Consider the following 16,812-nt stretch of genomic DNA (forward strand, 5'->3'; position numbering starts at 1 on the left):
ACAACTGCTTAATTAAATAATTCAACCAAAATGATTCAGCTAATAAATGACCTCATTAGGACTCACAGGCAAGTCTGTGGGAGCCCAGGGCTCCTGCTGTTCCCCACTACGTGCAATTGAAGGTGCCCTCCCCTCTCAGGCTCAGTGAATACGCTCTCGTTTATTTCAGGGGATACCGCAACATCCATAAAACTAAGTTGGATTAACCTATATGCACGAGTGAAAAAGACACCAGTGTATATAATCCAACTCAGACAGTCAGATGTATCTCTGTACCTCTACAGAGATACTGAGTTGAAAACCTGGCTCTACCATTAATAGCTATATGGTCTAAATAGATTACTTAACCTCTCTGTGCCTCAGTTTCTTCATTTGTGATATGACAAGAATAATCTGCTCATAGAATTGTTGCAAGGATTAAATCAGTACTACAGGTGACATGTTTAGAGCAATGCTAGGCACATACAGGTGACATGTTTAGAGCAATGCTAGGCACATATTAAATGCCCAAGATCATGCTATCTAAAGCAGAAAATTGGGCCTTGTTTTTGCTAAGAGTTTCTGTCAAAGATGCAATTCTAATGCCAATTCTTAGATGGTGACACTGGATGTCTCAGGAGGAGAGAATTTTCATGTATTCACTGGCATTTACCTTATGTGCTTTAAATCTGTCATTTTTCTACTATATGCTTTTAAAGAAACAGAGCTCCCTCTCAATTCTTCTTCCACTACTTCTCCCAAATTTTGATATTTACCACTCTTGTGATCATTCCTTTTTTTTTTTTTAGATGGAGTTTCGCTCTTGCTGCCCAGGCTGGAGTGCAATGGCTCAATCTCGACTCACTGCAACCTCCACCTCCCAGGTTCAAGTGATTCTCCTGCCTCAGCCTCCTGAGTAGCTGGGATTACAGGCATGCGCCACCATGCCCGGCTAATTTTGTATTTTTAGTAGAGACAGGGTTTCTTCCATGTTGGCCAGGATAGTCTCGAACTCCCAACCTCAGGTGATCCACCTGCCTCGGCCTCCCAAAGTGCTGGGATTACAGGCGTGAGCCACCGCACCCGACCGATCATTTATTTCTAAATAGTTTGTCATTTCTACTTTGATTTATCTTTAGCCCAAGAGTTATTTAGAAAGGCGTTCTTACATTTCCAATACGGATTAGCCTGGGGAGGACAATTATTGTATTAATTTCTAATTATATCACTGTTAGGAAACGGCCTATATGACTTTTATTCTGTGAGATTTGGCATTTTCTTTGTGTCTTAACACATGGTATTTCTTAATCTTCTATGTGTGTTTCAAAAGAACTTGCATTCTGTTTGTCGGATACAAAAATCATTGAAGTCCAATCCTCACATGCCATCCTACCCGCTTTTGCTTCTCCAGACCTGAGGTGGGTCTAGAGAAGAAGGATTAAAAGTCCCAAGAAAGGAAGAAGAGGGGGGAAAGGCCCCCTAGGTAGATGTTATGTACACTAACAAGGAATCTGTGGCTAGGAAGGTTAATTCATCCAGAATCACACAGTTAATAAGGAACACAGCCAAGATTAGAAACCTGGGTGGTCTAATCTAATGTTCACTCCTTCATTAACTCAGAGAGGCATCTCAAGGTCTCATCACCCATCAGCACAGCCACAATGTTCCATGCAAAGTAACAGATTCATTTGTTCATTCATTCATCCGGCAGTATTTATTGCACATCTAACATCTGCCAAGCAACAGTCCATGCGACACAACACCACATGACACGTGAGGACAGTGCTTAACCCAAGGAATTATACACCCAAGAGAAGACACAGTGCCCAACCTCGCCTGAATTCAAAGTTGAGCCTGGGGAAAGTGGAAGCTTATTAGAGAATGTTGGCAGAAGTGACTCCTTGGAGAAATTTTGAGGAATGAGTGGATTTACTCAAATGAAACCTACAAGAAGGCCACTCAGGGTGAGGAGATCAGACCTTCTTCCTGCTTTCTCTCTCATCCCAGGAGCCATTCAAGGAGATTCAAAGAAGGCCTTCTTCTTCCTCCTGGAGATCTCAGGTGTCCTTTAGATCCTTCCTCCTCCACCCCACACTTCTTCCCTCTCTGACTTCCACTCCCTTCCCCTGTCTCCTGTCCTGGCCTCTGGACACCACCACGGCATTCAGTTCTCAAGGACACAGAGAGGAGGAAGAAAGGAACTAATACTGTCTTACTCCATCCTCAGCCTTCTCCCCAACCCCTCCTTTCAGCCTCTGTCCCACAAGCTTCCTCTCCCTCATGGTCATTCTAGAATACTTAAATAACAGTGACAATACGCAACCTTCATTAAACACTCAACTTGTGCTGAGTGAGGATCCTTCTAAGATGTGTGCTTTCCATTGACCATGACAGTTAATCCCTAGGCCAGTCTTCTGGGGATATTCCCCATCTTACAGCTGAGAAAACTAATGCATAAAGACACCAAGCGACCTGCCCAAGATCCTGTGGACAGTGGGCACCTGAGCTAGGAGGTGTGCCTGGGCAGCTGGCTGCCAGGACTTTGTCCTCAGCCATCTGGCGTGTTGCCTCTTAATGGCTGGTCCACCACCACCCTAGCTGTAGCCTGTAGCACCGGCCACAGGAAATGTGCTTCCAGAGCACTAGAAAACAGATGCCGGAGCCCTGCCGACAAGGTCACAAAAAACAAGAGACTAAGCAATTGTCAGACAGCCCAGAGGAAGCTAAGGAGACGTGACAGCCGAATGCAATGTGGTGCCCTGGATCGCATCCTAGAACAGAAAGAGGACATTAGTGGAACAACTAGTGAAATCCAAATAAAGTCTGGAGTTGGGTGAATAGTAATGTACCAATATAAGTCTCTTAGTTTTGCTAAGTGTACACTGTAGTATAAAATGTGAGCAAGTGAGGGAACCAGGAGAGGACTAGACAGGAACTCTCTGTACTATCTTTGCAACTTTTCCATATATCTAAAAGTAGGCTAAAACTTAAAAATTTATTTAAAAAAAAAAAAATCCTGATGCCATACTGAGCTGTCCTAACCCAGACAGCTGAACATACCCAGACAGTATTTGCTCCACTAATCTCTTTAGGTTGGGGGATGAACTTCATTCAGTTTCCAGATGGAGACTGGGGAAAGTTGCCATGGAAATGGTCCAATGCCAAAAAGCAGGCTACCCTGAGAGAGGAGATGGGGGTGGGGGCAGTTGCAGAGGGGCCTAACATAAAGCTGGCTGGAGGTAAGGCCCCTCAGGGACTACAGAATCTGCGGGCAAATAAATTTACAGAATATCCCCATTCATCGACGGGATGGTTTGGTTTACAGCTTTACAGGCTTTGGGCTGGGAAGGTACAAGAGAGAATGAGACACACGTCATCTGTGCTCTCCCAGAGCACAAGAACTAACAGAGCCAGCGGCATCTGAAATTGCAATACCATGAGGCTATTTGTATATACCACCAAAAGTAAAGTTTATGGGGTCCGAGGAAAGGCATGGTCAGTGCTGTCAGCCTGGGAAGCTGGATGACACTGGAACTGAGACTTTGGAGATATGTAGGATTTTGCCAGGAGAAAAATGGAGTAGCTAAGTTTTCACCATGGTAGCCACATCTTTGCCTTCATTGTCTTTCTAAATAGGGGCAACCTTCCATGTCATCTTGGGCTAGGTGTTTAGGTGTAGTTAGGAGCCTTGGAACTCCGTCCTTGGGGATGGACCTGTAAGGTCTGGCTTCATTAGCAAACATATGGGTTCCCTCAGTAAATGTTCCACTTCAGGTAGGTAAAGATTCACCAGCCCACAGGGAATGGAGCAAGAAAAATAAATCATAATAATGAGTAAAGGATGTGTAAGGGTCAAGCTGTTATTAATCAACTAAGACACAAATGTTTAATACAGGCCTACCATGCAGAGTGCTAGGCACTGGGGCTCCAGAGGACTATCATAACTGCTGTTGCATCAGGGGCATATAGTGCAGTTAGGGAGATGATCGAATACAGTGTAAGGTGATACAAAGAAGCAAGACACGCATGTTCAACTCTTGAGCCCACCACTTCCCAGATGGGGATCTCAGTCAAACCTAAGCCTCAATTCCTTCACTTGTAAAATAAGAATAATATCTCAATACCCTTGCTTGTAAATGAGAATAATATAAAAACCCACTTTGCTTTGCAGGGTTGAGAGAATTAGAGACAAGGTATGTAAGGTATGTAGCACAAGTCTGTCCAACAGTAGCTGCTCAATAAATGATCGTTGTTATTGTAATTGATATGGTGACAAGAAGTACTAGAAACACTGACCTTAAAGACAAAAGGACCTAGAAGATAAAGGGTCCAACTTATAAAAAGCAATGGACAGTGGTTTCAAACCCACTCCATGGTAACAAAAACAAACAAACAAACAAAAAAACACAACCCACTGCAAAGCAACATGCACCCCGTGAGAGTTGCAAGAATGGAGAAGAGTATTCTAGGTTGCAGTTACAGACCACTACTACCTATAAAAAATGAGTTTTGGAAGATGGGTAGAAATTTTGACAAAAGGCAGGGAGGAAGCTTTGGAAGAAAGAGAGGACAACATGAACAAGTGTCCCTCCCTTAGCTCCTGCCAATTCCCCCAACTTCCCCCACACTCACAGGAATAAAAATAAAATTAATCCCCTTCTCTCATCCAAGTATTTTCTGGCCTCCGGCTGATGGGGCTGTAATCCCTACTCAATCCCCATCACTCTCAGCTCTGCTTCCCGTCTGCTCACAGAAAAACAGCTCTTCCAGAGAATGAATCCTCCCAGCTACAGAGAAGAGGGGAGGCAGGAATCCTGACTTGTATGAAATTTTATGACTAGAGAAGGACAGAATCTCAGTGAAGTGCAGATTGGTATGTTAAGGTTCAGTTATGATCCAAAGCACCTGGCACATAAAAGCGGCTCAATAAATATTAACAAATTAAGTTTTAAAGGGGAAGTACACAGCTCCATGTTGCTGATGGGGTTATAATGTTATCCTAAGGAACTATGATTCCACAAAGATCCTGGAGCTTCCAGTGGGGAAGGAGGCCAACAACAGCCATTTAGGAAGCAGCAAGACACAGAGAGAGTAAAAAGTCAGTCTGGCCTTTAGAGCTCCAGGTGGTTGATTTCATTAGTGTGTCCCTATTAGTGCTGGTCTTTGAAGGGCCATTACATCCACGTCATTTCTAGTCCTCTACAGATCAGTCTCCAAGGGAGTCCAAAGCCTTCCACCTCTATTCCACACATCACTGGCTTCTCCATTACCACCATATCCCTTTGATTACTGTTGGCCCTCTTGTCATGTACTACATGTCTTTGTCTTCCCCTATGTGATCATTTACCCTTTGATACTAGGACTTTGTCAATCCTGCCTAAACTTGATGCCCAGCAGGATGCTAGGCACACAGAGGTCACAAAGCTCTGATCATGGTGGTCAGCAGGTACCATACACATGCGACTCTGCTGATGCTCCCTTGAGTTGTCATGTGCTTGATGGTTTATACACCAATGGGAGAGTGATTAAGACAATCTAGGATCCTTGCCTTTCTTGTTAAGCCTCAATTCACTCACTTGTAGTATGAGAATAATAGAAAAACCCACTCTGCTTTGCAGGGTTGAGAGTATTAGATACAAGGTATCTTTACGTATCTGGTACGTAAAGTACCTTATGTATCTCCAACCACCTTTACATATCTGAAAAGGTCAGATTGGGCTGGAAGAAGCAGCTGAGCTCAAGCATTACTTCTTCTTGGGAACCCACCCAAAGCCTCATGCCCATCTCCCTTCTTCCAAAGACTGGCCAACAGGGTCTTCCTGTGGTTGCTTCTATCAAAAGGATGATATCCTCATGTCTATTTCTTCTGTTTCTTCCTACCTGACCGTGAACTTTCTAAGGGCCAGGAACATGCGTTTATCACCACTACACTCCAGCATCTAGTACAAGGACTGGCACACAGTAGGTACTCAGTACTCAGCAAATGTTTGCTGAATGAAAACAGGGCCATGCAAAAGATCACTAGAGCAGGAACTGTCTGGACTCAGCAGATTCAAAGTTCAGCTGCTGCGAAGTGAGAGAAAACCATGTCCTGGGACAGGCTGGGTAGAGGCACTGCACATTCTTGGCAAGCCTGTCCTCCGTCACTGAAGAAGCAGGCTGTCGAGGGAGCCCACCAGGAAGAGCAGTGCAAGAGATGAGACAAGATGAGACCAGGTGAGTCAGATCTTGTGACCATGGCCTCAGGAAGGGATGCCCTTCTGTGTGGATGCTGCTACCAGCAGGACACCACCCACAGTGGTGGGTGATTGTCACGGATTATCTCATTTTACCCTCACAATGATCCTATGGGAAAAGGGTGATGAGCCACTTTACAGGGGCAACTCTTGAGGCCTCAGTCCCTGTAGACTTCAAAGCCTCAGGACAGGCTCACAGACAATTAAGCATTTTATAAAACCACACATTCTTAAGGTTGGTGAAGGCCTTATATCTCCTAGTTCACCTCCCCTCCAAGAGATGCTCAAATTCCTACAACATTCAACATCTCAACAAGCTTCTTGCTTCCTTCCCATGCTGGAGGGTGCACCATCTACTCCATCCTTGGGCAGCTCTGTCTACTAAAAACGCTTTCTTACAGATTCCTCATTTCTACCCATCAACCCCACACGTTCTCCTTGTATCTATCCAGAACAAAGCCAATCACAGGCACGGAAAGCCCTCCAGCTATCGGGAGGCAGTTACCACCTCCCCTCCCCAGGATTTAGAAAGAACACCACAGAAAGAGATTGCACAGGCTGCTCAATGTGCAATTTGTTTCATGCAGGTTAACAAATGCTTCTAATTGATAACGGAAATCAGAGGGAGAAGACGCATATCTTGTTTCAGTGAGGGTGATCCCTGGGAGTCTGGCTGGGGAGAGGGGATAAGAGGAGGTGAACTGACACCAAAATTCACGTAAACCTTAACAGTCTTCAAACAAAAACCTATAATAACGCCAGAGGGGGCTTCTGAGATCAACTCAATTCTTTGTTGTATAAAGGAGGAACTGAGAAGCAGAGAAGTTAAGTGATGCAAAGAAGCACAGTGATCAGAGTCTTGGAACCTGCCACCTGTGTCCCTTTGTCCCGCGCTGCCATGCATCTGCTCCAAGACGCTACAGAAGCCACCCTGTGATTTCAGAACAATCCTCCCATAATACCACCAACATCTCCAGTCTCACTTTCACCACATCCCCAAGAGGGAAGGGGAGGAAACCTATCATTAATTCCATTGTACAGAGGGTGACCATGAGGCACCGAGGAGAGGCAAAAAGACTTGCTCAGGGTTCCCAGGCAAATTAAATTTATTCTTGGAACTCAAAGCTCAGTTAAGACTCTTTGCTCATTGTTGACAATGAGCTACTGAAAGAGGCCATGGAGTATCTTCCTCTGGAAATGGATTTCCTAACAAATCGAAGAGTCTGCTGTTCAGTTTTGTACTTTTTTATGGTTGCTGGATGTGCCGACACAGAGAGATCTTCAAAATCGTGCTCTTCTTTTCCTTCTGCCTCCCCAACCAGCGTGCTTCAAGGGAAGGAGCACTGTGGAGAGTGTCAAGAGCCTGGGTTCCTCTCCTGGTGGTGCCCTGGCCGGCTATGTGTCCTGGAGCATCCCTCCTACCCCGTGAGCAGCAGTTTCCCCATCTATAAAAACAGGGGCAATAAATTCTGCCCCATCAGTAACCTGGACGCTGTGAGGCTGAGATGACTAAGCACAAGCCTGAGGCAGGGAGGCCACTCCCACAATAAGCAACTGTCCCTTTGCTTCTCTCACTTCCCCAGCTACCTGCCTCCTCCGCAGCCCTGCTACACAGAACAGGTGAAACAGGCATGAAGGTCTCATCCAAGCAAGGGAGAAAAAGGATAAACTCTTGTAACATCATCCCAGCAGTCCCTGACATCCGCATTTTCCAAAGAGCACTCACAGTTATTAGCATATTTCACCATTTATTAAGTCCCCCGTGCCATGCACCCTAAAAGTGTTCTTACGCATGTTCTGTTGCATTTCGACCTTACAACTACCCATTTTGCAAATGATAAAACTTAGGCTGGGAGTTTAAGGGATCACCAGTAAGCAGTGGAGCCAGGAGGCAACCCCAGTTCTAATCCAGTCCAGTGCTTCCCAAACTGTAATGCGCCCGTGAATCACCTGGGGAAATGGATGAATAATTAGATTGATTCTGCGGGGCTAGACTCAGGCCTAAGCTGCTACACTTGTAACAAGCTCCAAAGTAGATGGACTAAAACTCCCGAGTGTCAAGGGCTAGATTTTAATTCTATTAAGGTAGAACCTGCGCCACTGAATCTCCAAGGCTTAGCACTGGACCTCCCCATAGAATACACTCAATAATTATGTACTGAATGAGTCAATGAATATCTGGCTTAAAACCCCATGCGTTAACCCTTTTCTGTATCAAGTTCCATTGTATCATCTGATCCTCCCAACAAATTCCTAGGGTACGATCATTCCCATTTGATAGATAAGGAAACAGAGACTCAGAGTAAGTAGCCTAAGGCTTTACAGCTTTTGCGGAGCCAAGGCTGGAGGCAGTCTACCTTCAGATCCTTTGACCTAACCACAGCTGTTCCAAAAGATACGGCGGGGGAGGGGGGACAATGACACCCGGGGATAACAATTACAGACTACCGGTTGGAGAGGAGCTGACCCATCCCGGCATGTGACCCGCTCACAGCTCCAGAGGTTACCAGGGAGCTCTGAGCTGCTCCCTGGGGGAAGGGGCAGCCAGGCCTGTAGCACCTCAGGAGTGAAACAGGAAAGGGAGGAGGAGGCTGGTCCTGGGCATAGTGCCAGGCAGCAGTGGGCAGGTGGTGAAGGGACCCCTGACCTCCCGGGCCCAAGCACCCACTTCGGGAACCAGCTCTGGACAGACACTGTCCAGCTTGCGGGATGGAAGGGTTACAGGCGTTCAGGAAAATCATTGCCTAGCGATGAATCACCGGACACATGACCCCGCAGGGGAGGGGAGGGTGCGGAACCGGTGCGGGAAGCGGTGGGGGCTTGGGGAGGGCAAGCCTTAGGCTCGGGCCCCCTCCAGCCCCGACTTGGGGAGCAAAGGGAAGCCCCTCTCCCATGTAGCACCCTTCCTGTAAGCACCCCGCCTGCGGCGAAACTCACGGCCTTCAGCTGCTCCAGCCGGTCCTTCATCCTGAAGCACAGGCGCCCAGAGGCAGGTAGCGCGTCCCAGGTGAGCGCGTCCCAGGTGAGCTGCCGGAAGCGGCGGCCGGGCCCGCCGGGGCGAAGGAGCTGGAGGCGCAGGCGGCAGCGGGCGGCGGGCGGCGGCCGCTAGCTAGAAGGAGCGTCCGAGGCCACGGAAGCCTCCGCCGCGCCGCCCCCTCCGCCCCTACCAGCGCCGCGCGTTCCAAATCCGGCTCCCGGGCCGGCGCCGGCGCAGCGCTGATCCGCCCGGGACCCGCCCCTACCTGGCCGCGCCCCGCGCTCCTTCTTAAAGGGCCCGCGTCCCGCCACCGCCCAGCTGCCCGGGGCGTCTCCAAAGCCCCCTTCCCTAACCCGAGAGCCCTCCAGACACGCGTGGAGTCCGAGGAGAGGCCCCTGCACCGGCGGATCCTGCCGCAGGGCCGAGGAAGAGCAAGAGCGACTGTCTGGCTGCGGTCATTCGCTGTCTGTGCCGGGCTCCTCGCTAGGATCCAGTTCTTAGCCGACTCGTTGCTAGGCGGGGACGAGCTCCCGAAAACAAATAAGACAATGTGATGTGGGCTACATTGGGTGGCAGTCGAGTGTTCTAAAAATATCCCGCCAAGGGGAAGGCATTCCGAGTAGCGGGTTCCCGCGCAGCCTCAGGGATGCTGGCAGTGAAAGTGGGGGGATGGGGGAGGTGTCCAGAGGAAAGACCTGGAGATCTGGAGATCCAGGACGGTCAGAGTGGTCAGAGAATTTGGATATTTTGCTTGTTGGAAATCGGGACCGCTCCGAGAAACGTAAGCAGCTCGATGTTGTTAGTGCCAGTGGAGACACTTGGCACTCACAATTTGCATACGTTTGGGAAAGCATCGTTTCTCAAGAGGACCCCGTTCCCGTATCTGTAAATCAGAGATGATACCCACTTCGTAGTTTGCTGTGAAGCCTGTGAGCGAGGAGGGGCTTTAAAATACAGAGCTTTGCACTGGAGCGCTCCCCCTCCTCGCAGCCTGCGCGGTGTGCAGGTGGTTCCCAGGCGGCTTCTGCTTCCGAAAAGCAGATCGTCCCTTTATCTCGTCTTCTCCCCGCCTCTCCCTCTTCTCCCTACCCAATTTGTCTTCCTGGGAACAAATGACACATTCATCAGAGTGGAGCTCCATAAACGGGACTGGCGAGCCGAAGATTTAATTCTGAAGAATAGGATCTGCTCTGTGCTTTCATGTTAAAAGGCTGTAAATATCTTTGTAATTCTAGCAGTACTTTGCCCTCTTCTGCCATCTGAATGCGTGCTCCCTGCTGACCTCATCGGTTCCCATAAAGATACGGTGCGTATGGCAGAGGTCGGGCTTTGAGCCTGCCCCGCGGGTCTCGGCCCTAGTTCTCTCTCGCGTCCGGCACACTTCCTTCTGCCGGCTGTGCTCTCTGGGCAGGGTGTCCCGCCTTAGTACTGGGAGGGCTTCCGCGCCCCCTGGTGGTCATACTAGGAAAGGCGAGTAGATCAGAAATACTGTCCCACCTCCTTCCCCTAACACATTTTTGGGGAGTTTGGGGGGGTTGTTTGTTTGTTTGTTTGTTTTTTAGACAGAGTCTCATTCTGTTGCCCAGGTTGAGTGCAGTGGCGCGATCACCGCTCTCTGCAGCCTCGATCCCCTGGGCCCAACCCATCCTCCCATCTCAGCCTCCCAAGTAGCTGGGATTACAGGCGTGCGCCACTACGCCCGGCTAATTTTTGTGTGTTTTTTGTAGAGATGAGGTGTCGCCATGTTTCCCAGGCTGGTCTAGAACTCCTGTGCTCAAGCGATCCGCCCGCCTCGGCTTCTCGAAGGGGTGGGATTACAGGTGTGCGCCACTGTGCCCTGCCCCTTAACACATTTTTGTTAGTAGGGATAGGTAGGTTCCCGCACTTCAGGAAAATAGAGTCTTCTGAGAGAGGCCGAGATATGAATAACCCTTCACGTTAGGAATCTGAAAAGGACTATTGAGGTCTGGAGTAAGAAATTCTCTTTCTACAGCAGGAATCAAGGGTGGCCTGTCAGCCTCTGCTCAGAAGGTTCCTGTTACAGGATAATTGTTTTGAAAAGAGTAAAATCATGACTCCTCTACAAATATAAAATGCACACACATCAAAGACTTTAATTCATTAATGAATGAGGAGACCAGTAAAGGGCTAGCTCTGTCCAGAGGAAAACACAGAGTGTACACACATATATAGGCAATCAGGAATGCTGAAACGAATATGTTAATAAATGCACAACTGGCCGGGTGCGGTGGCTCACGCCTGTAATCCCAGCACTGTGGGAGGCTGAGGTGGGCAGATCACTTGAAGTTAGGAGTTCAAGACCAGCCTGGCCAACATCTTGAAACTCATCTCTACTAAAAATACAAAAAATTAGCCGGGAGTGATAGTGCACGCCTATAAATCCAAGCTACTTGGGAGGCTGAGGCAGGAGAATGTCTGGAACCTGGGACGCAGAGGTTGCAGTGAACTGAGATCACACCACTGCACTCCAACCTGGACCACAGAGCAAAACTCTGTCTTAAAAATTATATTTTTAATAAAAATAAATAAATAATAAATGCAGAACTGGCCTTGGGGTGCTGGGAGAGCAATTGCACTTCTACCAGGCAAAATTCATTTGCATCTCTATGGACAAGAATCATTGGCATTCCTAAGAATTTTCTACAACATACCAAGTTGGAAAATAGCTGCAAGATTTTATAAGGCACAAATCACTAAAAAATCAGGTAATCCAGAAAGGTGCTTTAGATAAGGCCTAGCATGCCATAGGACACCCAATAATTTTTGGAGTTTTTGCCATTTTAACGTTTTTAGTTTTTCCAGACATTCCCTAGGTGGCACCTTCCATAGTTGTACAGTTTCAACTGTGTTAAAAGTTCTTTGTCAGGGACTGTTGTGGAGTGGCGGGAGCGGGGAGGGATAGCATTAGGAGATATACCTAATGCTAAATGACGAGTTAATGGGTGCAGCACACCAACATGGCACATGTATACATATGTAACAAACCTGCACGTTGTGCACACATGTACCCTAAAACTTAAAGTATAATAATAATAAAAGTTCTTTGTCAGCTTGGGCAACAGAGTGACACCCCATTTCTACAAAACATACATAAATTGAGCCGGGTGCAGTGACTCACGCCTGTAGTCCTAGCACTTTGGGAGGCTGAGGCAAGTGGATCATGAGGTCAGGAGATCGAGACCATCCTGGCCAACATGGTGAAATCCTGTCTCTACTAAAAATACAAAAATTAGCTGGGCGTGGTGGTGTGTGCTTGTAATCCCAGCTACTTGGGAGGCTGAGGCAGGAGAATTGCTTGAACCCGGGGGGCGGAGGCTGCAGTGAGAATTGCTTGAACTCGGGAGGCAGAGGTTGCAATGAGGCGAGATCGCGCCACTGCACTCCAGCCTGGTGACAGAGCGAGACTCCGTCTCAAAAAAAAAAAAAAAAAATTAGCCAGGTATAGTGGTGAGCACATGTAGTCCCCAGCTACTCAGTAGGCTGAGGTGCAGGATTGCTTGAGCCCAGAATTTTGAGGCTGCAGTGAGCTATGATCACGCCACTGCACTCCAGGCTGGGTGATAGAGGGAGACATGTCTCAAAAAAAAAAAATTAGAAGTGTATATATTCCTTTAAAAAGAGTAACAGGATATTCATAATGAAGCACAGGTAAAGGGCAATTGGATAATTGTGGCTTTAAACTCCTTGTAATTAAAGAAATAAGCCATCTAATGTATTTCCTCGTTTGAATGTTTGAATAGCCATACTGAATTTTACTGCACTTTTATAAGTTTGTTTTGTTCTGATATCTCACAATCACTCAGGGAGGGAGTTAGGGTAGATATTATTATCCCCATTTTATTATAAATTAAATTAAGTATAGAGAAATAAGATGATTTTCCCAAGCTCACATAGCATGCAGATAGGCATGCTGCAAAAGGCAGTGGTTGCCTGCCCAGGCTGTGGAGCCAAACTACCCAGGTCAAATCTCAGTTCTACCACTAATGGTTGTGTGACCTTCGGCAATTGATTTAATGCCCTTGTGCCTCAATGTCCTTATCCGTAAGCAAAGATAATAATAATACCCATCTCGGCCGGGCGTGGTGGCTCACACCTCTAATCCCAGCACTTTGGGAGGCCGAGGAAGGTGGATCACTTGAGGCCAGGAGCTCAAGACCAGCCTGGCCAACATGGTGAAACCCTGTCTCTACTAAAAATACAAAAATTAGCCAAGCGTGGTGGCTCATGCCTGTAATCCCAGCAACTCAGGCAGCTGAGGCATGAGAATTGCTTGAATCTGGAAGGAGGAGGTTGCAGTGAGCCAAGATTGCACCACTGCACTATAGCCTGGGTGACAGAGCAATACTCTGTCTCAAAAAACTAATAATGATAAATAATAATAATAGTACCCATTTCTTGGGTTTTTGTGAAGATAAGTGAGTTAATATATATGAGAATTGTTAACTCCGTAATTCAATAACTTGAAAAAAAATCTGCTAACCCTTTATAACTGCACTGCTTTCTCAGAGAGCACGGGAAACTGAGAAATGCCTGGAATATTTCATTCACAGATAAAATAATAACCATCTTGGTATTCAGAGTCAGCATTTTCCAACATAAGTTCAGCATTCTCCAACGTAATGCTGCATTTATCAACATAAGTTCAACAACACAACCCATTTCAAGACATCCTCCAAATAAAAAAGAGTTTGGAAAACATGGCAAAATACATCCCTCAGCTTAGGGAATCATGACCGCACATTTGCGGGAGAAAGGGGAGGGGAATGAATAGTCGTGGGGAGAACATTTCAGAGGCAGACTGATACAGAGCCAGTGATTCATATGGAGACCAATAGGCTCTGGTATAAAGGTAAGAAAAGAGATCGGGTGTGGTGGCTCACACCTGTAATCCCAGCACTTTGGGAGGTCAAGGTAGGCAGATCAACTGAGGTCAGGAGTTCGAGACCAGCCTGGCCAACATGGTGAAACCCCATCTTTACTAAAAATACAAAAATTAGCCAGGTGTGGTGGTGTGGCACCTGTAGTCCCAGCTACTTGGGAGGCTGAGGTGGGAGAATGCTTGAACCCGGGAGGTGGAGGCTGCAGTGAGCCAAGATTACACCACTGCACTCCAGCCTGGGCAACACAGCAAGACTATTATCTAAAAAAAAAACAAAAAACAAAAAACAAGAAAAGAGAAGCTACCAAAACCCCAAGACTCCGATATTTTCCCCATCACCTTTCCCTGGAATAGAAATTAGGATGAAAGATTATTAATTCAAAAAAAAGCACAAACTCAGTGGTCCCAGTTTCATTTGAATCCTATTCCTGGCTTAGCCCCACATGTGCACTGTTTGGGCCTGCTGAGAACCTGAGAACAACAGCTGGAGATAAATCCAAGGTAGGGCAGATTTTACATGATGGTGAAGATGGCAATAATCACATTTACTGCCGTATCTCCCTTTTTTTTTTTTTTTTTTTAGATGGAGTCTCTCTCTTGTTGTCCAGGCTGGAGTGCAGTGGTACAATCTTGGCTCACTGCAACCTCTGCCTCCTGGTGATTCTCCTGCCTCATCCTCCCAAGTAGCTGGGATTACAGGCGCCTGCCACCACGCCGGGCTAATTTTTGTATTTTTAGTAGAGACAGGGTTTCACCAGGTTGGCCAGGCTGGTTTCGAACTCCTGACCTCAGGTGATCCACCCACCTCAGCCTCCTAAAGTGCTGGGATTACAGGTGTGAGCCACCGCGCCCCGCCCATATCTCCCTTTAAAAGTCACAAAGTATTTTCACTTAATATATCTATTGATTCTCAGAAGTACCCCCAGAATTTCGATCCTGCAGATATTTTAATCTCTATTTTGGAGGTGAAGAACCTGAGGCTGGGAAATGGAAAATGACTTTTCAAAAATAATGTAACTAAGAAGTAACAGTATAAAACACAATCAACTGTTGTCCCCCTTCTCCTTATCTTTCTGGCAGTATGCCATGTGTCTTTGCCCAGCAGTATTGAAGAGTGGCATGTGTTTAGAGCAGCAGGACCCTTGTCATTGCTCTCTTCAAAGCATCCTTAAGTTCTGTGTTCCTCATGCTGTAGATCAAAGGGTTGAGCACAGGGGTAATGAAGGTGTAAACCACAGACACTGCCTGGCCCCTCTCAGGATAGTAGCTAGAGCTGGGACACAAGAAGACGAGGCATGTACATCAGTCCTGGAGAACTACAGTCACGTGGGAGGAAAGGTGGAGAAGGCCTTGTGCCTCCCCTCTGCAGAGCAGGGCTTCAGGATGGCGGCCATGATGAAGACATAGGAGAGAGTGATGAGCAGGAAGGGGATGGTGAGAACGGTGATGCTGACCACAGACAGAGTGGCCTCATGGACCCAGGTATCTACACAGGCTAGTCTCATGACAGGGAGGACATCACAGTAGAACGTGCTGATTTGTTTGCTGCTGCATAAAGGGAGTTGGAAGATAAGCACAGTCAGCTGCATGGCTAAGAAGAACCCCAGCAGCAGAGACCCCAGGGTCAGCTGGACACACAACCTCCAGCTCATGATGAGGCCGTAACAGAGAGGATGACAGATGGCCACAAACCAGTCAAAGGCCATGACGGCCAGCAGGATGCAGTCAGCCCTTCCCAGGAAGATGAAGAACATCTGGGCTCCACAGCTGGGCAGGGAAATGAGGTTTCTCCCCATGGACAGGACATTGGCCAGAGTCAGAGGGGCAATGGTGAAAAAGTAGAAGATCTCCAGAGCTGCAAAATTTGTCAGGAAGAAGTACATGGAGGCTGGGCACGGTAGCTCATGCCTGTAATCCCAGCATTTGGGGAGGCAGAGGCGGGTGGATCACCTGAGGTCAGGAGTTCAAGACCAGCCTGGTCAACATGGTGAAACCCCATCTCTACTAAAAATACAAAAATTAGATGGGTGTGGTGGCATGCCCCTGTAATCCCAGCTTCTAGGGAGGCTGAGGTGGGAGAATTGCTTGAACCCAGGAGGTGGGGTTGCAGTGAGCCGAGATCGAGCCATTGCACTCCAGCCTGGGTGACAAAGTAAGACCCTGCCTTTAAAAAACAAACAAACAACAACAAAAAAAAAACACTGCATTCTTTTAAAGGCTGAATAATATTCCATTGTATGTATATGCTACCTTTTGTTTACCCATTCTTCTGCTCACGGACACTGAACTATTTCCACTTTTTGGCTATTTTGAATAATGCTGCTAATAACATTGGTGCACAAATACCTCTTGGAGTCAGCACTGAAATTTAAAACACACTATACCATTCCCAGACCACAAAGCCCTCTACTTCTATCTCTTGCCTGGTTGTCAAGAGTACAGCCTCTAGTCTAGGTTCTAATTCCTGATCTGATTGACCAAGAGTATGACCTTGGATAACTTGTTGAAGCTTTCTGCTGCAACTTCTTTATCTATAAATATAGCAGTAGGACGCAGCTCAAAAAAAATTGTTGTGAGAATACGTGTATCTGGCTCCCAGTCAGCTCTTCATAAATGTTAGCAATAATCATTAATACTATGAAGTGAGCTTCCTGGGAAATGTCTCAGGATGTGCTAGGGAGGCTGAATGTTGCCTCCCTGGTTCCCTTTTCCCACCTCCT

At 47.2% G+C, this 16,812-nt stretch overlaps 1 protein-coding gene and 1 pseudogene across 3 annotated transcripts in view; both read right to left on the reverse strand.

The window, feature by feature from the left end:
• STX3 (syntaxin 3) overlaps nt 1-10,500 on the reverse strand; it is a 48,122-nt gene extending 37,622 nt beyond the window's left edge. For 2 of the 3 annotated variants that reach the window (XM_002821734.4, XM_024255086.3), the window contains exon 1: nt 9,153-9,456. In XM_002821734.4, coding sequence (XP_002821780.2) covers nt 9,153-9,182 — 30 coding nt within the window. In that variant the 5' untranslated portion in view covers nt 9,183-9,456. Of the gene's footprint in view, nt 1-9,152 lie in introns of all 3 variants that reach the window. The other variant, XM_054524330.2, reaches the window with a different exon arrangement.
• A 4,449-nt stretch (nt 10,501-14,949) lies between these two features.
• Nucleotides 14,950-15,975, reverse strand: LOC100461777 (olfactory receptor 10V1-like; annotated as a pseudogene).
• Nucleotides 15,976-16,812: the final 837 nt, after the last annotated feature.

The sequence above is a fragment of the Pongo abelii genome, chromosome 9, assembly GCF_028885655.2.
Source record: "Pongo abelii isolate AG06213 chromosome 9, NHGRI_mPonAbe1-v2.0_pri, whole genome shotgun sequence".
NCBI lineage: Eukaryota > Metazoa > Chordata > Mammalia > Primates > Hominidae > Pongo > Pongo abelii.